This window comes from Taurulus bubalis (genome assembly GCF_910589615.1).
Source record: "Taurulus bubalis genome assembly, chromosome: 7".
Taxonomy (NCBI): Eukaryota; Metazoa; Chordata; class Actinopteri; order Perciformes; family Cottidae; genus Taurulus; species Taurulus bubalis.
This window is the reverse complement of record NC_136595.1, coordinates 15222965-15247695: the sequence shown is the minus strand read 5'-3', so window position 1 is coordinate 15247695 and position 24731 is coordinate 15222965. Positions and strand designations below refer to the sequence as shown.

At 37.9% G+C, this 24731-nt stretch overlaps 1 protein-coding gene across 1 annotated transcript; it reads right to left on the bottom strand.

The window, feature by feature from the left end:
* Positions 1 to 2052: 2052 nt before the first annotated feature.
* Positions 2053 to 13411, bottom strand: slc5a5 (solute carrier family 5 member 5; the record flags this gene model as incomplete). Its single annotated transcript, XM_079221595.1, has 15 exons — positions 2053 to 2160; positions 3013 to 3098; positions 3311 to 3408; positions 4602 to 4804; positions 5104 to 5190; positions 5348 to 5418; positions 5653 to 5765; positions 7138 to 7226; positions 7932 to 8061; positions 9154 to 9294; positions 9760 to 9914; positions 11462 to 11529; positions 12339 to 12390; positions 12556 to 12621; positions 13055 to 13411. The coding sequence occupies 15 exons, from the start codon at positions 13409 to 13411 to the stop codon at positions 2053 to 2055; spliced, it is 1824 nt and encodes a 607-aa protein (XP_079077721.1).
* Positions 13412 to 24731: the final 11320 nt, after the last annotated feature.

Here is a 24731-nt window from a genome sequence, read left to right as displayed (position 1 = left end):
AACGGCTGCTCTCCTCGTTTCTGGAGAAGCTGAACGAAAGGGACCTGGCGCTTCCTGGTGTTCAGCGTCTGGACTGTGCAGTAGCGGACGAGGACTCAAACAGGGCCGCGGAGGACTGGTGAGGCACCGGGCGAAAGGAGAGGTGGCAGAGGGGCAGCATGGAGGTGTTAGAGGGATTCAGGACCAATGTGCACGGAAGCACAATCCCACAACGTTAAAGAAATAGTTTCAGTTGGGTCTACCGATTTATTCTGGAAGAGCGAGTGTCTGGAAATGTTATGCTTACTTTTGTATAATGAGAATGGTGAACGATTAAGAAAATGCAATAAATGACCACCATGTGATGTGAAGGTCTTTTGTACTTATTGGTTACATGTATCTGGCAGCCATAATGGATGTGTGGCAGCCATGTGCCTCTGCATTTGGAAGTGACGTTCAATAATCAGCAGGTGTCAGTATACACCAAAATATATCCTGTAGCACACCTTAATATCTTTATCAATGGCAGGAGACAATCACGTAGGTTTTTATTATATACTCCTATTTTGAATGGCCTTAAAATGCGAACTGAAATTGAGAGACTAAATAAAGAAATGGTATACAGACTATCCTACTTCAGTAGAAGTATGGTTATTTTCCTAAAACACAACAAGACGAAGTGAATGAAGTATCTAAAGTTCAAGTTACTTTCTTTAAGCCTAAATCGAAAACCTCAAAATGTATGGTGATAACAGTTTTAACATAATTAAAAACAACAAATAACTATACCACTCCCTCTCTAAAGACGTAACCATATTTTCAACGTTATAAATATTTATTACGACTTTGAGAGGAAACAGAGACAAAAAAATAAAATAAGTACAATATTTCAATTTAAAACACACTTAGAGAAATTAGTGTTTTGAGAACATTCTCATAAAAATATAGGCTCATGAAAGAAGAAGAAAACAAACTAATAGGTTTGCAACTCTATTCCAAGTTTGATGCACCCAATATATATACTGTATTTTTGTATGTGTTAATTCGACACGGGTATATATAAAAAATTCCCTAAACTGGAAGTTATCTTGATGAGCTGTGGAGGCGTCCTGGAAGCCTCCACAGGACTTTGAAGAGCCGGATAGTAAAGTTTCAACTGGCTATCACTATCTCAGTTTTGCCACTATGTTACCATACAAACTCACAGAAAATGGTGTATGACCAGTGTATTACTAACCCTAACAGTCAATTTCCAGGATACTGGGGATGTTATATGCACTAATGTAGTCACAGAAGTGTGTAATGTGGATAATCATAATCTTTAAGAACAATAAGCAAATGTATTGTGATGAAATGTGTGCTTTCGGCATGTACTATAAAACATACTTGAAATAGATTAAAGGTGTTGAAAACGGCTAACAATCCTGGTAATTATACTTGGGAGTTTGGCAGTTGAAACCAGCCACAACTACTGCAGGTCTCAACTGATGTGGGCTGTATGGGAACTGAAGCAATGACCCATAAAGACCTATTGTCAAATGATATGAAAGAGTTACAATGTGTCCTGCAGTTCACATGGAAAGCCATATCAGGCATCACAGACACAACAGATCACTCTTTTTGTATGTAAAGAAAAAAGACTGCCTTTACTGTCCATTTAAGAGGAAATTTAAGGTAATGTAAGGATATAAACTTGAACATGAAACAAGCACACACCCAAGGCCACCTGTCCCAAATCCAATTACACTGGTTGAGGTGCAGGTGTGCATTGCTACAGATATGGAACATACCAGAATGAATGTTGTAATGAAAGAGCTTTTGTGGCATTACAGGAATTCAAATAACACCTGAGGGTTTTTGATTAGAGTCTTTACCTTCCTTGGCACAACAATAAATACCCTTCATTATCCAATAACATTTTAAGGATTTGAAAAAAAGAAAGAAAGAGACATAACTTAAATAATTAAGAGTTGAATTGAGCATGGATATATTTGATACAAATCCTCTCTGCCACTGGAGAGGAAAACCTCCCATTAGTGCTATTTTGTAATTTTAAAACAAGCTGTTCAACACCTAAACTCTGAGTGGTGATTTGGTATCTGTTGTTTCTTCTTCTTTTGTGTCTTCTTTATGCATGTCCCTCAAAGGCACACGCTGTGGTTTATCTGTTACCTCGTCTCCCTGCCAAAAAGAGCAAGATGTTGGAGTTAAAACAATAAGAAACTAACATTGATGGACACCAAACACTTTCTGACAGACACACATACTGGGTACACACACGTTAAACGTGACTGTGGTAGTTGTGGTGTAAAGCCTTCCAGAGTTGTTGTAGATGTGATGCTGCATACACATCTTATCTACCAAATCTGCCATCAGTAAATTACGAGTGTCAATATATACGATTTTCACTATGTTATTGTGGCCATAAGAATTCCCAATAACAACAGTATCACAGTCTCTGTAGAAACTTAACCAAAAATAATGGTATCAGTCAAATATTTGTTTCACTTTGTGTATTGTTTTGAAATATGAATGGGAGACAAGGAAAGGATGAAATAAATGGAAAGGATTTAAGAGGCGCTGGATTATTTACACAATATTATCATATCTGTTGTACTAAAATTATACTAATATTTTTTTATTATTTATTTTCAAGACAGGGAACCATTCTGGGCATTGTTCCAGTCTTAAACAAACACAGCCATACTTTTAAACACAGTGAAAGTAAAACATGATCTATTAATAATAATAATGCGATTGTTGCAGTCTTAGCAGTGATTCATTTTGTTGTGCAATCTACAAAATTGTTCAATACCTTTTTAGAACAAAAGTCTTCCATTAAGAGTCTCAGATGAAAGCATAAGGTCAGCGTCCAGTGTGTTACCTGGCTAAAATGTAAGCTCATATTACTATGTAAGAAAATATAATCTCTTGTTTTTATTGTCTGGTTCATCCTGTTCTACTTTAGCCTCATGTTTCTAAATTCTGAATCTCTACTCAATCACAGTCACAAGCTTATGATATAGTACTTACTCTGTGCTCTGACGGGACCTTTACTTGCTCTTTGTTCAGATCCCACCATAACAAACCATATTTAATATGAATCCTCTTTGTTGGTCCTGTGTGTAGAGAAACACACATGTAATGTCATGCAATTAACCACCACAAATAACAACAGAGTTGAATTCCATCTCTTTGATATAGTCTCATAAAATGGAACATTAGACGTTTGGATTGCATAGAAGCGTATATCTAAAATACTAGCAACTCAGTGTAGTGTATTAAAACAGCACTTCTGAATGTGTCCCTGTGTGTCTTTTTATCTTCTCACCTGTTGCATAGCTCACTATCGTCCCAACTAGAACAACCGAACTAGTTGCCATGGCACCAAAGTAGAGGTAGGACAGGGAGTAGAAGTCAAGCAAGCCCCTAGTTTCAGAAAAGAAAGGGTTATTTAAATATTGTTTTCAGTTGTATTGTTGGAACAGAAATCTAGTTCTATGTTTTTTTTAAATGTACTATTCTACACTTCACTATATCAACCCATATTCATTAAAGGTGCATAATATGAGATTGCATCCATCTGCATCCATTTAAAAATAGTTAATAAAAATAAATATTCAATCAAATATAAGTGTAAGTTCATAAACTGAATTTGATATATTCTATATTAAATCAGGCGCTAATGGCACAGTGCTGTGTATTACATCTTTTTGTTCATCCAAAAATGCTTTGCGCTGGTTAGAGGGTACTTGGCTGAAAAATATTTTACGGGGGGTACATCACTGAAAAAAGGTTGAGAACCACTGCTTTCGAGAAACACACGTGATGTGAAAACGCTTAAATGTCGTTCAGTCACTATTGAACAGACACTTGTAAAATTCTGCTGAATGTATAGAGCTCTTTCCCCCATATATGGTTCAGCGGTCTAACCACGAGAAAAGGTTTTTATGTACATTATTTATGTGGATTATTCCCACCCCCACCCCTGACCCCACACTTTGGAGGCATCCCAGCCTTGGTGCATGCCTGGTAGGTGTTGTGGTCCAAAAGGAAGTGGGTGAAGGGCGAGAACTGGATAAAAGTATAGCAAGTCAAACATAAAACATTTGATAAGATACACTTGTTTTTTGGGCCTGGTGAGTCAGGATGACGCAGAGTTTCTAAGGTCAAAGAACAATTTGATAAAGTTCCCCAATATCGGTCAAGACGCCGTTAGCAGCTGTGCGCAAATATGAAAGCATTAAAGAGCGACAACTGTGAGCTAGCCAGTGAGGCACTCAGGCATACAGGAACATGCACTACAATATAAAATAAACAGCCGGGCGCGCTATGTCATCAAAGCAAGGGGAAGCTCAGATAACAACACTCACAGAGGGAGGGTGACATTCTCTGCTGAGGTAGACATTACTCCACTCTATTTACATATTAAATAGTTGGTCCTGCTATATATTCAGAATGTTGTATATTGCTCCTTCAATGAAATCTTTCATCATCTATATTTGTATTCATTTGAGTACAAATCAATTGTGATCATAGATGTGGTTTTCCATCTTTAACCAATGTAAACCACATGGGGCAAAACATTCTGTATCAGCGCAGGCCTCGCTGAACTCACTGACCCATGGTCATCGGGGTAAGGCTGAGTGGAGATGGAGGGCTGGTTCTGGGGAGGGCTGCTGTTCAGGGTGATGTTGCTGAGTCCACAGTCGCCTGTGTAGCTGGGCAGCACACCCATCGTCTCCTCACTGGGAGGGTAAAGAGATGAACCGATAGCCAGCCACAGAGAGACACAGAAGCCCACTAAGAGTCCTGTGAACGCCCCCTGAAAGACCAAGTACAACGTTTCTCAGAAGACGTGGAGCAATTTGAGGAAAACAGGATGCCACACATCAGTTGGACTTTATTTTATATATAAATATATATTTAATAATACATAGTGGTTGGCTTTCTATAAAAAATAATACACCTTCATACAAATATATATATAGTGCACCCAACATAAATAGTGATAAGGCAAGCTGTGACAGAAATAACCCAATACCATGAGATTCCCTCATACATTTTGTGATTTATCATGCGAGAAACTGAACTACAACACAGGAAACAAATTAATCCACTTACCAGCCGGTTTGTTGCTGGGACAAACATCCCCAAAATGAATACACCCAGTATTGGACCACTGACCACACCCATTATGGTAAACGATCCCTGATAGAAAAGAAAAGGGACATTCTGGCAACTTTATTAGAAAAAAAACTAAATAAATCTTACACTGTAGCTCAGTTCGAAACCATTGCACATTTCCTATTACAGTCTTATATAGATTAATTATCACGTAGTGGATAGTGATATGTAGCTATTATACCTGAAGAACTCCCCAGTCCATGAAGGAAGCGAGAGCAGCTACTGTAATACAACTAACTCCGTACAGGAACGCTAAGAGAAAAAAAAGAGAATTAAAATCCCCACGGTTCCAAACTACAAAAACAAGAAGTGGATGAAACAAGATTAGTACTCCAAGAAGTGACTGTAGGTGCCAATGTACATCTAGTGAGTTTTTTGCCAGATACCATGATTGTCAGTTGGTTTTAAAAGAATAGCAGTTTTAAGAATACATGCAAGCGTAAAACAACTCAAATAAGTGGATGTTTACGGTGAGGATTGACCTACACAGTCCTTTCGAAAGTAGTATCAATTTCTTCTGGGTCATGAGGCGCAGACGAGGCCTCAGCAGATCCTCCATTGTTACTGCAGCCATTGCATTGATACTTGTGGAGGCTGTGCTGTAAAAAAAAAAAAAGACTTGTTACAAGAGGAATTTTGAGAGAGAAATTATTTTTCATTTCATTGTACCGCTAAAAAGTGGACAGGCTTAGAATGTAGCTTGATGCCGAGTGACAGAGGACTGTGCTGCCACACACACATCCTTTGTCCCTAAAAGTTGCAGATTGATTGATGGGTGTCATTTTAGTTTAAATTGGTCAGTACATGCTTACGTAAGCGCATGACATATTTTGTTTTACAGGAAGTAAAAATGGATTTTTAAACAAAAACTGAAATATTTTGTTGAAATTTATTTTGAATTGCAGGTGCACAATGTGATCTAAAATGGTAAAAAGGTCTCTTTTTTTCATCTTAAAACTACACAAAGCATCAAAAGTAAAAGTACTTATTCCACAGGTGACTGTATATCCTAACCAATCCACCATTGGCAATCCACCACTGGTTCTCATTAAAGGGACAGTGTGTACATTTTAGTGGCATCTAGAGGTTTGTGGCAGGTTGCAACCAACTAAATACCCCCCAGCTTAGCCCCTCCCTTTCCAAGATGACCTACAGGTAGAAATGGGTATCTTTCGGATTTTAGTACAACGAGGGGCTAATCTAATCAATACTCAGTTATTCTACTTGACTGAACCATTGTTTTGAAAAAGATATATACAATTTTAAAAACAAATAAATTCAGAACAGAATTAGAAGTTATTATGATTTAAAGCAAAATATTGTTTCTGGAGCCGCAACAATTATGTTTACAAAAGCAAAGTCATTATATAAAGTCAATAATATCTGTCAGTATCAGTCATTTCTCCTGTCTTCTGTCCACTTGGCTGCTTTGTCTCAGCCAGAGAAGTTTACCAAAGAAATTCCCTCTACTTACCAGCAGTCACTACATCATTCATTCGCATTCCAGATATGGTAACTTCCGTTCATCAATAGCAAAAAGCAACAGGACGACGGACGTATTCCAACATGGCAGCTGCGAAATTGCTGAAATCGTGGCTTCAGAACGGCAGTCGACAAACCAATGTCTGACGTCATGATGACTATGTCCACATCTTGTATAAAGTCTATAATCCCTAACTTCAGATAATGTAAAATGCAAAAGGCTCTCGCTATAAAGCCAGTGTACGGTCTGGGCTGCTGTAGAAACATGGCAGTAAAAGATGGCCCGCTCCCTATGGCGAAATAAATGTCTGTTTCTAAGCTAAGAAAAATATAAACATTCTTAGTTTTGGGTGATTATACACCGATTAAAACATAGTTATTAATATTATGTTTAATATCTGCCAATAAATCATCCTGACCTTTACACACTGTCATTTTAAAGTGGGAAATTAATCATGAATTTAGTTTAGAGAAATCAAGATTGAATACCTCAGTGTCCCGCTGTATGCACAGGAAAGGAAAAGACCTGGAAATCCAGGGTGATTTCTGAATATGTCCAACACAAAGTACGGCATGTACTTCATTAGGAGAGAGAGAGAGAGAGAGAGAGAGAGAGAGAGAGAGAGAGAGAGAGAGAGGGAGAGAGAGGGAGAGGGAGAGAGGGAAACCGTTAAAACAAAGAGTATGTATATATATATATATATATATATATATATATATATATATATATATATATATATATATATATATATATATATATATATATACCAGACATATACCCCACCAGACAGTTTATAGCTGCTGTTCATTGTCTTTTGGATGATCTGGTTCACATCACAAACCAATCTTTAATATCCAGGACTTTCACAGCCGGATGGAAATAATTTAGAAAACTATTAATTATATGCAGATGACACACAGCTTAATATATCTATTTCTCCTAATTACCTAGGCCAACCTGATAACATGTAATACAAAAATCATAGTTTAACACAAATAAAACTGAAATTCTTCTTGTTATCCAGTTGTTAATGTAATCAACTAAAATTAATTTAGCAAATTCAATTTGTGTCACCAGTCACTTTTTTATCCTGAGTTAATCTGAAAAACACACCTCAGTTTGATAATTCACCTAAGTAAACATCTGTGGTGTAGTAGCACATTACATAGCCATGTCAAACTTCTTAGACAAACAGTTGTTTCTCTTCCAATAGCTCTTAAGCCTACACAGCATCATGCTCTGATGATCATCATCATCATCATCATATGAGTGTCTTTAGTACCAGATCCGGGGAAGAAATTCTCCCAGACTTCAGTGGATCACAGTTGATGTAATAAGCAAACATGACCATGCCGCAGGTTGCTGCACTGCCCACGACGGAGCACAGACCCACTTGATTCACAAACATCGCCCTGTAAGCAAAAGCAAACATTATTATAGTCTCCCAGCTTCAATGTTAGACTTCTGCATATTCACTACTCACTTGTGTGGTAAAGATACAACTTTAGATTTGCCCGATGATGGATTTATTATTATACAATCTATAATTTTAGACACTTTGGTGAAGCCTGAAGGGCCGTTGTATATCTTTAATGTTTTGGGGAGGAATTAGATGCTGATTGATACCTTGCTGTAAACTAAAGGCTTGACTGTCAACATGAATGAATGCATGAATTAAACAAGTCATTTATGAATAATCTTACAGAGGAATCTGGAATCCTCATGAATTCCTCATGAATTCATGAACATTTCAGAAAAGATACTTTGTTTGCAATGCCAGAATGTATGATAATATAAAATGCCTATTGAGAATAACACTTGAGTAAACCTCCTGACATTGGAATTTTGCATGGAGATATTGGTTTGTGTTTTCACTTCAGGATGACCTTTGAATTTATATTGTTGACCTAAAACAAACATTATGCTGATATGTCAACACCTGTGGATATAATGAAACTCTGCTCTGCAACATTGGCTGTTAAAGTCACAACTTTTTAACACAGTTTAGGAAAGTACCATCTCTCGGTTATTATAAGGAATATTGACGACGTTTGTTAGATGCGTGTGAACATACTACTTGGTGTTTAGTCTACCTACCAGACCAGAAGAATGTTTACTCAGTAAACCATTGTTGTCTTTAGTTGTCTTTTTAATTTGTTTGTATATGTCAACACCTTGACATAAATCCATTGAACCATCTGTTAGCCTAATCTTGTTAGTTTAGCAGCACGACCAAAATGGGACGATTGCATAACATGCATTTGAATGCAGAATCTGTTGAAATAAATGATTTGGCTTTATGTTGTGCAGTGAGTATTTAACTTGTCATGACACAAAGCCTTACAATATTTCCTTGGAAACCTGAAGGGGACTTTACAGATGCTACGTTGTTGTGGTCCACAATCCATGAACTTAATCTAAATCAAATTTGTGAAAACATTTGAAATTGCTGTTCTAAACCCCTAATACATCTTTATGTGAATGGCAAAAAAGTCTCCACTCACAACTGGGCATCTCTTTCTGTTCTGCAGGAGATGTAGCGCTGGACTTGTGCTTGGTTCACCCCGTACATGGACAGCCAAACCAATGCCCCTCCGACAGTCAGGCTCCAGAAACTATAGCGCTGCCGCGGGTCAACGCTAAAACTGGTGCAAAATATTATCAAACAATCAGTGACACTCTACACGATAGAGGCTCTTTTCATTAAAGTTTAAGTTTAGGTATAGTTTGACAAAAACTTAAAATCTTTAATCCAGGTTCAGTTATCAACTTTTTCCAGAGCTTTTGACAGCAGAGACGGGAATTACAATGGACAACCACTTGATATGTTTTGCTCAGTTTGTCATCACCGGACTTTTTTCCCAGGTCAGGAATGAACTTGTGTGTTTCGCTGTAAGTGTACTTTTACCTTTTATATATTTTCTGTTATATATTTTTCATATCAGCCTGAAATAATCCTAAATTTATGCATCGTTATCAAAATGTATATATGACTGCCAAGGAACTGCAGTAGGACTATGATGATATTCTATGGTTTAAGCATCTTAAGTAGGTAATCCACATATTCATGCGTTGAAATAAAAGGAAAACAAAATAAACTGTGTTTTTACTCATTGAAATTAATGCGTGATCCATTTTTGGCAATTTCCAGCACCACTGCAGGACCGCCGACCAGAACTGTGCCGTGGATGAAAATGGCCATGAAGCCAGCCAACATGACTATAATCTGGAACACATCAGTCCAGATCACAGCTTTCATGCCCCCCTGTTACAGACAGATGATGGAAGAAACAAGACATTCAAAAATGACACTGCACAACTACTTTTTCAACTTCACCAAATTGAAACAGGCATGCTTGTCGTATTGTTTTTTGAAAGATCCAAAAAAATTCTGAGTTGGAAGGGGGTTTCAAACACTGTTCAACCATCCAACAAGAACTTTGAATGAAACATATTAAAACCACAGACAATAAATACATTTTAGTCATGAGGACACACTGACATGGACCATACTGCGGACATGCACTGCTTCTGTGCGACTGTGGCTCAGTGGTGAGCAGGGTCGTCCTTCAATCAGAGGATCGGTGGTTCGATGTGTGAATGGTTGCTAATCCTGATGTGGCTCCTTGCATGGTAGCTCCTCTCATCAATGGGTGAATGATGTCATGTAGTGTTAAAGCGCTTTGAGTGGTCGGAAGACTAGAAGATTAGCTATACAAGTACGGGTCCTTTAAATCTTAAACAAGCCAAAATGAACGAATGAATGGGTTCTGAAATGTCACATTAAGGAAAACACAGGTAATGTGTTTATCCAGGAGTATTAGCAGACCTTCCTATTACTGATAAACAGATTAATCCGACAAGATCACTTTCCTGTAGAATTTGCTTCCTCAAACAAACATAGTGAGTTTGCAGTTCACTTGACTGCATCCCCACCAGACAGTTTATAGCTGCTGTTCATTGTCTTTTGGATGATCTGGTTCACATCACAAACCAATCTTTAATATCCAGGACTTTCACAGCCGGATGGAAATAATTTAGAAAACTATTAATTATATGCAGATGACACACAGCTTAATATATCTATTTCTCCTAATGACCTAGGCCAACCTGATAACATGTATTACAAAAATCATAGTTTAACACAAATAAAACTGAAATTCTTCTTGTTGATCCCAAAAACAATGGAAAGAATTAGCTGTATACGTTGTATAACATTACCTAAATGTCAGAAACCCGTTTGTTATCCTAGACACTGACTTTAAAAAGCGTTGAAAAATCACATATCAAACATTATGAGACTTTCATTCTACCGAAAACTGATGCTTTAATTTTCAACAGATTAGATAACTGCAATGACCTTTCCACTCGATTACCAAAACATTCAATAGGAAGTCCTTCAGAATCTAGCCGCCAGAGTTCTTAGAAAGCATCACCACATTACTCAAATACATAAATCCCTTTTGTTGGCTTCCCATTCAATAGAGAATTCACTTAAAAATGGTTAATTTCCCTGGTATATTTCTGACCTGCTCAATGAATATACCCCCATTAGACCTCTCAGGTCTTCAGACAGGGGCTTTCTGGTTGGAGCTAGAATAAGATTTGGAGCTGGTAATGGTGTTTTAAGTTACTGTGGACCTGCCCTCTGGAAAGCTTTGCATTGTGTGTATGTGTGTGTGAGTGAACTACGTGTATGTGTATGCAAGTAAGTCAGTAGGTATGTATGTGAGTGTGTGTAGGTATTGGGTGTAAATTCTTTTAAAGTGCCAGGCTAGTTTGATGAAATGGAAGGGGAAAAAACGTACTTACCAGTGTGGTGTACAGTGTGCAAATGATTCCAGTAGAAAACAGAGACACCCACATATTGAGTCCCGTAGCTTGAAAAAACAACACAGTGTTAATGTGGAATATACAGTTAATTAACCATCTTATTCTTAAACTATAGAAAATGAGGCACTTTATTTTGTAGTACACTAATAAAACGCAACAAGCCCTGCTTTGTATCAAATTAGACTAAAACTAGAACTAACATGTTCTTGACAGTAATTTAACATACACTACACAGTACATTTTTCACTTTCTTTATTGTTTATTTCCTAAATTAATACTGTCTGCTGTGTTGTTGTATATATTGAGTATTTTTCATTCCTGATATTTTTTGTAACTTGCTTGCTACTGTGATAAACTAATTTCCCCTTGGGGATGAATACAGTATACATCTATCTATCTATACAACTAAATTAAGATATAATCAGAAACCACATATAATGCCACATTACAGGCTACTACACTAATATACCAAATTATACACCAATTATAAAACCAAATAGGAGATCCTAATACATAAAGACACATTTTAGATGATATGGTCCAATTAGAAATCATATACAATGTCACGAAATATTCTAGTCAGACCCTAGTTTACCATGCTACCAAATTATGCTGAAATTATCTGATCAATACTTAAATTACGTGTATAGTGTCTATCGAGGGTATAACTGTAACAAATCTCTGACAAGAAATAAACTTCTAACTGTGATAAAGTGGTGAATTCATGGAGAAATTGAAAAAGTCATGGAGAAAGATCGGCTAAATCCAAAGAATTGTGAGAATAATAACCAAAATGCCAAATCAATGAAAACATCCCATCAATGCATACAGAGAGAGACGTTTCAGCGGATATTACCTTGGTTGAGAATCAAGGCAGGCGCATAGATGACAATCCCTGTGTAAAGCAGCTGAGAAAAAAAGAAAAACAAGGAAATCAACAAATATAGTGTCAACTTTTGTGAGGGTTCAGTTTGTGCAAATGAAAGACCATGTGTGCGTGGAAAATGTGATCCTTTTTCAGACTTTAAGTGATAACTGACTTACATCAGAGAACACAGTGATGTCTGACATACCGTTGCCACCAGAAACTGGATACTCCCCAACAGCTGCATCCCTCTGCCAAATCTCATCTTCAGATACTGTGACCGGCAGAATGCAACAGTTACATCACGGCACAGTATCTCTGAACACATTCCCCATCCTTCCTCACCTCTTATATTCCTCCCACACATCAGACCCACAGGTGCATTTCAAAATGTTGACAGAAAACTCCATCCACCTGTCTATACACACTTACTCTTACTTTGGGTATTTTTATGCTTTCAGTTTGTTTAAACCCTTAAATTAAACTTCTCTCTTATATTATTCTCCTGAGAAATTTGAATTATATATAAACAGTTTTGGTCGAGATTCCACAACCACTTCCATCAATAACAAATATATCAACAAATACAAATACCAATCTTTTGACTTTTGCAAACAGGCCACATGAAACTGAAATAAACCACAGTGTTTATGCTCCCCCTAAATGCATCACTAAAACTGGGGTAATAACTGAAAGTTCATTATGACCTGATTGGTGCTGGTGATGCCCAGTCGATAGAAAACTGGCAGGAAAAGGTAAGCTGTTAGCAGGGAACTGATGCTTTGTCCGAGGCACATGTAGAGGAATTTAAAGCCATATCGAGACGCCTCGGAGGGAACACCCAGAACCTGGACTGCTGACATAAAACTGGCACACAGTGACAACCCAACAGGCACTGCTGGCATGCTCCGACCCCCGGTGAAGAAGTCATCAGCAGTGGCCTCTTGTGTGTCCCCTGGCCTCTTCTTCAGGGCCTGGAAGAGTCCAATGGCCATAGAGACCAACAACATGGCAGAAAAGACTGCGTAGTCGGCCAGGGTAAAGCCTACAGACTGCGCCTCCATTATGTTTACTTTATTGCCCTCTTCCTTGTAATTTGGTTGATCCAGATGTTTAATTGATCTGTGAATTAGATTAGATCAGATTAGATATTCCTTTATTAGTCTCGTAGTGGGGAATTTTCAGGATTACAGCAGTAAATACGGTAAAATGCACACAAGAGACATAGTAAAAAATCTAAACAAATAATATAAATAATAAACGATCAAAACAGTAAAAAAAAAAATCTGAATTATATTTATATATGTATATGTATATGTATATATATATATATATATATATATATATATATATATATATATATATATATATATATATATATATATATATACATACATACATATATATATACTAGGGGTGGGTGAAAAAATCGAAACAGCATAGTATCGCGATATTTTATATTTTGCGTGGCGATATTGTATCGATACACGGAAGCTTAGCATCGATCTTTTATGTAATCAATTATAAACGTTTTGTTTCTAGAATAATAAAATCAAGGCATCGGAGATAGAAATAAGAAATGTGCCGTCCGCGTTTAAATCAAACGTCTGGACTTCCTGTCACTCGTAGCACCGCTGTTCGCACAGCTGTTGCAGAGCGCACAGGACAACATGCGGGTCAGTTTTTCCCCATTTTGCTGCAATAAAAATTATTTTAGTGAGATGAACAGACTGAAAACTTTATCTTATTAGATGAAATATGTTGACAGTTTTCCTTTGGGGACAATTTGCAGTTGAAAAAAGGTAATAAATCGCAATATATAGCTGGCTAGCTAGCGAGCTAGATATATCATAATCAATAATATGTATACTCACCTAAAGGATTATTAGGAACACCTGTTCAATTTCTCATTAATGCAATTATCTAATCAACCAATCACATGGCAGTTGCTTCAATGCATTTAGGGGTGTGGTCCTGGTCAAGACAATCTCCTGAACTCCAAACTGAATGTCAGAATGGGAAAGAAAGGTGATTTAAGCAATTTTGAGCGTGGCATGGTTGTTGGTGCCACACGGGCCGGTCTGAGTATTTCACAATCTGCTCAGTTACTGGGATTTTCACGCACAACCATTTCTAGGGTTTACAAAGAATGGTGTGAAAAGGGAAAAACATACAGTATGCTGCAGTCCTGTGGGCGAAAATGCCTTGTTGATGCTAGAGGTCAGAGGAGAATGAGCCGACTGATTCAAGCTGATAGAAGAGCAACTTTGACTGAAATAACCACTCGTTACAACCGAGGTATGCAGCAAAGCATTTGTGAAGCCACAACACGCACAACCTTGAGGCGGATGGGCTACAACAGCAGAAGACCCCACCGGGTACCACTCATCTCCACTACAAATAGGAACAAGAGGCTACAATTTGCAAGAGCTCACCAAAATTGGACAGTTGAAGACTGAAAAAATGTTGCCTGGTCTGATGAGTCTCAATTTCTGTTGAGACAATCAGATGGTAGAGTCAGAATTTGGCGTAAACAGAATGAGAACATGGATCCATCATGCCTTGTTACCACTGTGCAGGCTGGTGGTGGTGGTGTAATGGTGTGGGGGATGTTTTCTTGGCACACTTTAGGCCCCTTAGTGCCAATTGGGCATCATTTAAATGCCACGGCCTACCTGAGCATTGTTTCTGACCATGTCCATCCCTTGATGGCCACCATGTACCCATCCTCTGATGGCTACTTCCAGCAGGATAATATACCATGTCACAAAGCTCGAATCATTTCTAATTAGTTTCTTGAACATGACAATGAGTTCACTGTACTAAAATGGCCCAGTCACCAGATCTCAACCCAATAGAGCATCTTTGGGATGTGGTGGAACGGGAGCTTCGTGCCCTGGATGTGCATCCCACAAATCTCCATCAACTGCAAGATGCTATCCTATCAATATGGGCCAACAATGGATGCACAAAGCTAATTTATTCATTATAAAATTGTACATATTATTTTACACCTCTTAAACTATATAAAATGGGCTTGACGCAAGATAATAGGTGTTGGAGATGTGGCGTGGAAGTGGGCACTTTCCTGCATGCTGTGTGGGAATGCTCCAGGGTGTTGCCTTTTTGGAGGGTGATGCTGGGGAGCCTGGAGGGGTGGCTCAAGCGTTCTTTGCCAGAGATTCCACAATTTTGTTTATTGGGGGACACATCAGTAGTGCCACCAAGCCTTAATAAGGCAGAGTTTAGACTGTCGCTAGCAGGTTTTATGGTGGCAGCGAGGCTGATCCTGCGGAGCTGGAAGAGTCCACATACGCCCACGCTCACAGAATGGCTTAGGCTCATGGCAGAGACGGCTGCCTTTGAAAGTATGATTGCCAGGGTGAAGGACAGTTCAAGCCAAACTGACCAGGCATGGAGGGATCTAATGGCTTTTTTGACAAGTTAGAGTGGTCAAGTAGGTCCTGTGTGTGCTCAGGAGAATGCAGGTATAAATGCAGGGTAATGCAAATTTACGGGTAAAAGATAATAAAGGGGTGTCGGGGTAATTGTATTCTTATTTTTTATTTTTTTTGTCATGTCTGTTTGTCTGATGTATTGTTTTTTCTATGCTTTTTTGTTGTTTGACAAACCTGATTTTGTATTTGTGTTTAATGTTAATATATTGAAATGATTAAAAAAATGTAAGTTCAAATAAATAAATATGGGCCAACATTTCTAAAGAATGCTTTCAGCACCTTGTTGAATCGATGCCACATAGAATTAAGGCAGTTCTGAAGGCGAAAGGGGGTCAAACACAGTATTAGTATGGTGCTCCTAATAATCCTTTAGGTGAGTGTATGTGCCAGCAAATACTCAACACTTGTGCCACTGATGGACATTGCCCCATAATAATAATAATAATAATAATAATAATACTTAACTAGCGACTAATAACAAATTAACCATGAATTGCAGTATTAAAACACATTTATAAAGCCCATGTTAACATAGTCCTTAACCTTTAGTGCATATCTAAATCGTTACATGTATAAATAAATGCATGAATAAATGACATTTAAATCTATTTTTTTTTATCATTTACTAAAACTTTATAAATTATCTTATTAATCATCTATAATTTACAAATGTGGAATCCATCATTTATAAAGTAGGAAAACCCAATCATGAAATGCATTATAGTCAAGCTTATTAATCAAGAATCAAACATTTATAACTGTTTATGAATTGCTTACTAATGAGTTACTAATGAGTGTTCATGTTGGAACAATGCTTTATAAATGATGAATTTAGTGTTTACTCATGCATTACTAATGCTAATTAGTGTGTAGTTATTTAATAAAGAGGAAAGGAAAGGAAAAGTTGGGATCTTAATACTACATATTGAACTTCCTTTTCCCTAAATGATACTTTATTCGCACATAAGGGTATCATTTAGGGAAAAAGGAAGTTCAATATGCTCCAACCACAATATTCTTTCATTACGAGGCACATTACTACCTATATAAAATGTGGTTGTTACACATCGGATTCTTATAGTTCGTAAAGTTGCAGTAAATAAGTAGGAAAACAAGAGACTCACCACTGGTGCTACAATCTGTCCCACTGCTTCCACTCAGTGGTAAAAGATATGCTTACAGCGCCGACAAACGCCCTCTTTAAAGCAGCGTGCGTGCGCTCGTGAGGCGCGCGCACATGCTCCCTTCTCGTCGTCGTCGTCGCCCCCCCCCCCCCGCCCCCCCCCCTCCCTTAAAAGATACTCAGACGTGTATGATCAAAGGGTAGTTTGCGCAGTTAGTTGTTTACAGTGTGTGATCAAACGGAAGATGATGGTGGCGCATGACAATGAAACGCTTTCTAGTCCTAAACCCTGTGTGTGCGCGACTGTTTATGTTAACCTGATTGTGTGTGTGTGTGTGTGTGTGTGTGTGTGTGTGTGTGTGTGTGTGTGTGTGTGTGTGTGTGTGTGTGTGTGTGTGTGTGCTTATGAGCTGGATAGTTATTATGTAATATTATTCCGTCTGTATAAAACTATTACCAAGTCTATATCATTATTAGCATTTCGTAGTATTGTCATATCTGCGGATTAATTTCTTGATTAATTAATCAATACTTGTGATATCCCAGTGTTCATGATGACAACTTCAAATGTCATGTTTTGTCTAACCATTAACAAGAAGGTCATTCTACCCTACCCATCATAGTAAACTAAGAAAACATGAACATATTCATTTGTACAGCTGGAAACGGGTATTCACTAAATCTTTGCTTAAAAAAAAACTTAAAGTGATTAATTGACCTCTGGAATGCACTTTTTACTATTATTATTGTTTTTTATCAACTTTTAATAGCAATACATATTAAAACAGGAGCACAAAATAAATAAAACAGATAAAGAAGTCAAAATAAGTATTTTATATGAAATTAAAATATAACAGCAGCATTGACTCCATGTTCTCAGAGTTCTGTGAAGTGGACTAACTGGATGGTTCAATGCATTCATTCCCTTGGACCTTTCTCATTTCTTGATTTTGTGCCTTTTCCTTCTTTCCGTACCCGAGCCGTTCCGTCCCGTCCTGCATCTGCAGGAGTGCCTACTCAGTGTGCCTTACTGGAAGACCTGCCTCTATTACAGGCTGCAAAAAGTTAACGTTAGTCAAACTATGATGCTAAATGGGTCTTTGAACTATATAAGCCTGGGAGGAGTGACTCAGGCACAGAGGCTCACGTGTTTGTTCCCGTAGTCCGAAAAGAGACTACTGGGAGAGAGTCACAGATATTACCTCGCAAACAAGCACGTACTGAAGCTGAAGCGGAAGTTCAGTCAGGTAGACTCTCTTTACACTCCATTTCATTCATATTCTCTCAGGTTGTGGTCAAATAGTAATTTTTGCATAGGAAGGTTCCTAACTGAGTGAAATGACCCAGAAGTATCTAAGTGGCCACTATGATAAGAGCTGTTTGAATTCTCTAAATGCAAAGAAAAGGAGCTTCAATGCTTCCTTTATCAGCTCCTAGCTAAAGCATAGGAAACCATGGACTTTCCTTTACAAAAAGACAGTAGATAACTTAGCTTCACAATTCCTTGCGGCGGCAACATTTAAAGTGACGTATCATTTGGCCGTTCACGAGAACAAATGATGATGACCGAAACACGCAGATCATGTAAGTAACCATTGCTATAACTTTGAAATGTTTCGATGTTGTGAACTTTCAATAATCTGTTAAACCTGCTGGCAAACTAGGAACGTTACACTGCTATTGCTGAAAACTACTGTAAACTGATTCAACTGGCATGTTGATATGTTCGCTTTAGTGTTGTACTGTAGCCTCAGCGCTCATTCTTTTTATTTATTTATTTTCAGATGCTGAAACTGGAGGAGCTCTTCAGTGGGACGTCTGAGTCGTGTTTTTGATTATCATCTTTTGAATAAACAATTTTGTCACATTACAATTTTACAGCACTATCAAGTCAGCCCTTCTAGGTCGTGTCGTGTTTCATAAATAATTGTCTGCATATTCTTATAATCAGATTATAATCTGTGTATAAACCAACAAAACCAACAAAAAGGGATATGAGATGTTGTTAGTGGGATAATGTATTTAATTCAGCAGGTTTGGAACTGAATGTTACGTCCCCTTTTCCGTCTAGGGGGTGAGGGGGAACGAACACAGGTCAGTCCAAAGAATAAAGGAAACAAAATCAGAAAATAGGAGTAACGAAGAAACAATATTTATTCGACGCTGGCGGTTCACAACACAAAAGAAAAGGTTCTGTCACGTGGGAGAGATTGGGGACAGCTTGTGGTCGTGCCAAACAAATAGAAATCAAGAAAACAAAACTAGGCCTAGCTCTCTACCTCTGGAAATAAACAAACAAAATGGCTTCTCTAACTTCTCTACAAAAGATTGACCAAAACGTATACAGAGGGAGCACCGACCAATAACCTAGTGTAAGTACCTGCGTGTCTGCACCAGTGTAAAGGGTAGGAACCTGTGGGGGAAAACAAGAGGGGAGAACACAACACTGACACGTAACACTGAACAATGAGCTTAGTGAAAGTGGAGTCGGATTTACTAAACAACGTGGTTGTCTTTTCCTAACTCCTCGTGAATTCTCCTTCCCATCTTTCGTTGACCCTGTGAATTTTTCCACAGAGGTCAAGGAAAAGTGGTTAGGAATAGACAGTAGGAGGTCATTTCTTTACTATTCGATCGCAACCTCAGTCTCTTGCTCCCTGTGATTACTCTATCAGCTGATTGTGGGCATTCACTTTAAATTAACCTCAAGGTTCTGCAGTTTCCTGAAGCCAATCACTTCGTTGCTGTCAAATAAAATAAAAAAATCTCCTTTCTGCTGCTGTCAGTAGTCAATGGATAAAATGTTCCTTACCCTTTTAACTTCTAGTTGTGGGACAATGTCGGATTCCGAGTTCGATCCTTTTCAAGGAGAGGCAGATCTCAACATCTATGTGTTAAGATAAGATAATCCTCTGTTAGTTCTGCATTGGGGCAATTTACAGGATTACAGCAGCAATATGGGTAAAGTGCACACAAGAAACATAGTAAAAAATTAAAACAACTGATATAATTAATAAAACAGTAATAAAAAACATTAAAGAATCTACAATAACTGAATATTATATATACAGACAGAATAAATACAATTATTTTGCATAGTGTAATTGTATTGCACAGGTTGAAGTGTTTGAAGTGATTGAAGGATTTGTTTGTGGTTTACTGGGAGCTCAGCTGGTTGTGCAGCCTGACAGCAGCAGGAAGGAAGGACTTGCGGTACCTCTCGTTCACACACCGGGGATGAATCAGCCGGTGGCTGAAGGAGCTGTACAGAGCTGCCAGGGCGTCCCGCATGGAGCACTCGTTGTCTTGTATTCTTCACAGTATATGTTGTTTGTATGCCTCTGGTGTTTCAGAGTATAGCAGTGCATAGAGCAGGGGTTTTCAATGAAAATTTAACGAAGTCCAGTTCGAGAGAATTTCTCATACACGGTCTGGAACATCCCAATAATGTCTAACGTGCGCGATGAGTTAGTCCCATATATATTGAAGTAACATAGCAGTTGTATCAACGTGTGTATGTAGTCAACAACTGATTATCAAATCGAAATAAAGAAAGTTTGATTGAGAAAGTCAAATAAGGGATGCATTTAAAGATTCAATTACATAACAGAAGCTTTTGAAAGCTTTATCTTAAAACAAAGTAATTCATTTTAGAAAAAATAATTTAAGTGATTTGTCCTGCATCTTTAAATTCAGTTCATGCAGGGTGAAGTTGGTCAGTGAAAAAAAAGCCACGATATTAAAAGTTCTCATCTTTTAAAAAGATACATTTGTGTGTAGGGACTCTATCTGTGGACATTAAAACCACTTGTTTTAGCTATATTCCATACAGGTTTGGTTTCTGAAGGAGTGTCAAATGCAGAGAGCAGGTCAAGGACCCAAACACTGGTGTGCAGATGGGTGTGGCAGTCAGGTGATGTGGAAAGGAAGGAATATATATGTAGCATATGTAGTGGATGGAAGGCTCCCATAGTTGGGGCAGCTATAAGAAAACAGGTGAAGCATCTGTTGTCAATGTTTTCTTCATAACAACCTGGCCCAAAGGGATGCGGGGGGTAGACACAATCGTAAAAAACAATCGTATAAATTCTTCTCCTTCCCTTTGTTATCCAGCGATGCGGGCCAGTTAATAGCCAACCTGGTTGCCGCTCGTTAATGTACCTGATGCAGGTTGACTTTACAGGCCAGGCCAAGGGCGGAACTGACCTTGCCGCCGCCACCGGGGTTGTCCTTACAAGATGCTAGCTAAAATTAACCGTGATGGGTAATAGAGAAAATAAAAAACGGACACACAGTTCAACCCAACATGGTAGCTTGTCCCACGATAACACGCCTCACAGGTTTACTTGGATCGTGATTATATCTGGACCCTGGTGCTGCCTCCCTGCTGACGCCCACTGTTCTCTATCTCCATCTGTATAAATAAATGTCCCATTAAGGCACATTACTAACTTTGCTTCTTTCCTGGAGTCTCACAGGTTTACATGGATCATGCTTATACCTGGAACGTGGTCTTGCCTGATACCTACTGCTACTATTATTATTATTATTATTATTATTATTAATTACATTGCTATTACTATCGATACCATTACAGCTTTTATTTTCATTATTATTCTACTATATCCGCTACTTTTAAAAAAACCTTTTCATCATGCACTTTACCCCTTTTGCTGATGTATTCCTGTAAATGTCCCCATTGAGGAAATAATAAAGGATTATTTTATCTTATCTTATCATTTCTGTAATAAATGTGTTGTAACTCTGTTATGTTGTTCATTCTGTACACATGACAACTATGGCACTTCTGTCCATTCAGGGAGAGGAATCCTCTTTTCCTCTCCCTAAGGTTTCTTCCATTTTCATCCCCCGTTAAAGGAGTTTTTCCAGAATCGATGTGAGTTCCTGGGACAGAGGATGTCGTATGTGAACAGATTGTAATGCCCTCTGAGGCAAATTTGGGATTTGGGGCTTTACACAATAAATTTAATTGAAAAGTAAATTGAATAGCTACATGGGGAAGAAAGTGAGAATGACAGGCGGATCAGTCCAGTCCAGGCTGATGTTGTGCCTTCTCCCCACCTCTGATGAAGGTGATGGACTGTTTTGGGGCATGCTAATTCTTGCTATTTTGAAACAATGCTGATTGTGTCTGCCAAAGACCATAGGCACCAATAGTATTACCCTTTACCCAATGCCTTTGGCCAGCAACTAAGGATATACTCCAAGGTGCCCTTCTTTAACTTGGCATGCTTGAGTATTTGCTAAGCTTCAGCTATGCAGGTTGGGAGAACGTCATAAACTAGTTGGATGAGAAACTTGATACACAATGATCAGCTCTCCAGAGTTCTATCCAGGTGATCTTTGCTCGTATCACATCCTCAACCAGTTGAAGCTTTGTCAGGAAAACTGTGCAGTGCTGATGACGAGCAGTCGCTTGGCTTCTGCTCAACCACCTCTCCATCTAGGAAATGTGACAAAAAAGTATCCAAATGTCTACAGAAAGATGCAAACCTACTCCATAATCAACTCCCCCTCTCTCCATCTGGATTATCAAGGCCTTGCCAGCAATTATTACTTTAAAAAAATAAAAAATCTAAATACTTTGCATCACTCTCATCAAAGATCTAAATCACATCCGGAAGCTGAGTTATTCTCCAAACTTTAGCTCAACAATTACTCTTTGAATCAAACAAGCATACAGAGAATACATGGGTTAAAGATGCATTAACTGTTTTAAATATTTAACTGGACATTGGGTATACTGTCAGATACTCAAAATAAAGACTGTGGATGATGTTTCACATAATTGTGTTTACAGAAACTATAATTTAATGTGTACCTTGGACATATACAAATATATAAACTGAAATATCATTAAGAGGAAATAGGTAAGAAAATAGATGAAAGTGGGACAAAGACCTAGTCTAAAATAGATCAGAAAAAAATGAAAAGAGTAATTAAAGAAACATGTCATAAAACATTAAAATGTTTGCAGTTTAAAGCAGGTGGTTTTCTAACAGCAACAACAGGAAACTGCTAAACCCTTCGCAGAGTGAACAGGGAAACCACAGTTGTCAGCTGGTTCTCTTTTCCTGTAATGGCAGACGAGTGAATTTGCTTTAGATTCACGTTGAATGAAGCTCTTCCCTTTTATAACTAGTCCTTGAATGTGCCATATTATTACACGAGACAGTTTTTCTGACCACTGTGGATTTCAAGACAGGAGTCTTTAATTATTCAAGATGTATTTGGACTCAGTAACAGGACATTAAAGATTTGTATTCTTCCTTGTAATAGGGTTAAAATTCAGCTCTGGGTTTTCTAAATATCTGCGCCAAATAAAATTAAAAACTGGCTTTCAGCTTGTTGAGGAAACTTCACATAGACTACAGTGTGGACCACAGTGTAGTACGAAAGGATAGTAATCAAAACTGTTGGAACCAATAAATATGTGATCAGCTGTTGTTGACATATCTTGCAGTGGAAGAGTTGGACACGCACAGCTGCCCTCAAAGTCACCAAAATCCAGATATGAAGGAATGAATCAGAAAATCTAGGTGGCATTTTTCTTGATTTTGCTTTTTTGTGCAAACAAATTTGTAGCATTATCACTTGATGTACAATGTAAACCCTAATGTTTGAAATCCAATTATTCTGAGAAGTGAAGTGTTATTTGTAACAAGTGGGACGAAACTGGCTCGGCAGAGATGACAAGAAACTTATGAGCTTATGTGAATCAGGAAATCCTATTGAACTTCCTGTCAGACGCAAACACACATACATACAGCACAAACAGAGAAGTAAAAGAAGAAAGCCCTGTTTTACAGCAACGAATGATCAACGTGAGGACGTTTGCTGTACAAATGTAAAAGGTAACATTAAAAATACCTTCAATAACACTTAATATTGTTATATAATATATACGTTTAAAGCTGGTTTGTCGTGTGAAGAAATGTCAGTTTCATATCCAAGACCCACAATGCACTGTAGAGAATGTGCTTCTATATTTTAGCTTCGTCTGCAGCTATGTTTTCTTTTAACTTATATTCAGCTACTACCGGCTATTATACAAATGTTTAATAAAGGGTTTTGATCATTCATATGTAAACTTTGCTTGTGTTAAATATTTGCCAAATTAAAGTAATCAGAACTGAATTAATATCAAAGTAAAGTATTTGAAAGCCAGTTATGAAAATGTGAAACCCTATTGTGTAATATTAAAGAGTATTATATAGTTTACTGTCTTCCTGATTCTGCTACAGCCGAACGCTTTCGTGATACAACGGGAATCCCCACAACAAAATGTTTAAGTCATGGGAATTCTCCACATGTGATAATACACAAACTTTAGTATACCAATGTACAAAGTTGTATAGTTATACCAGTATTACATACTGGAAACATTATGAGACATACCATGAGAGTCATTTTGTGATTAGTTTTTTTTAGGCTTGCTCGTAAATTGTGGGTGGGGAACATGACTGAATCACATTTTGTTATCTCAGTAACTTCGGACCATGCAAGTCATACAACAAAAATTGTGTGAATTTGGATCAGTTCAGCAAACCTGTCGTAGCTAAATGATGATTAAATGAATCACTCAATGAGTAAAGAACATCGCTCTCAACATCAGGTTGTGTTTTAAGTTTAAGTCTGTGTTTTTGACTGTCTTTGTTTTCTGGACTGAAGGCAGACAATAACTACGATGACTTACCATTGCCTCTCAAGGAACCCAAGGTATATATATATATATAATGATAATAATAAGAAAACACTTTGATTTGGTCCTCAGCAGTACCC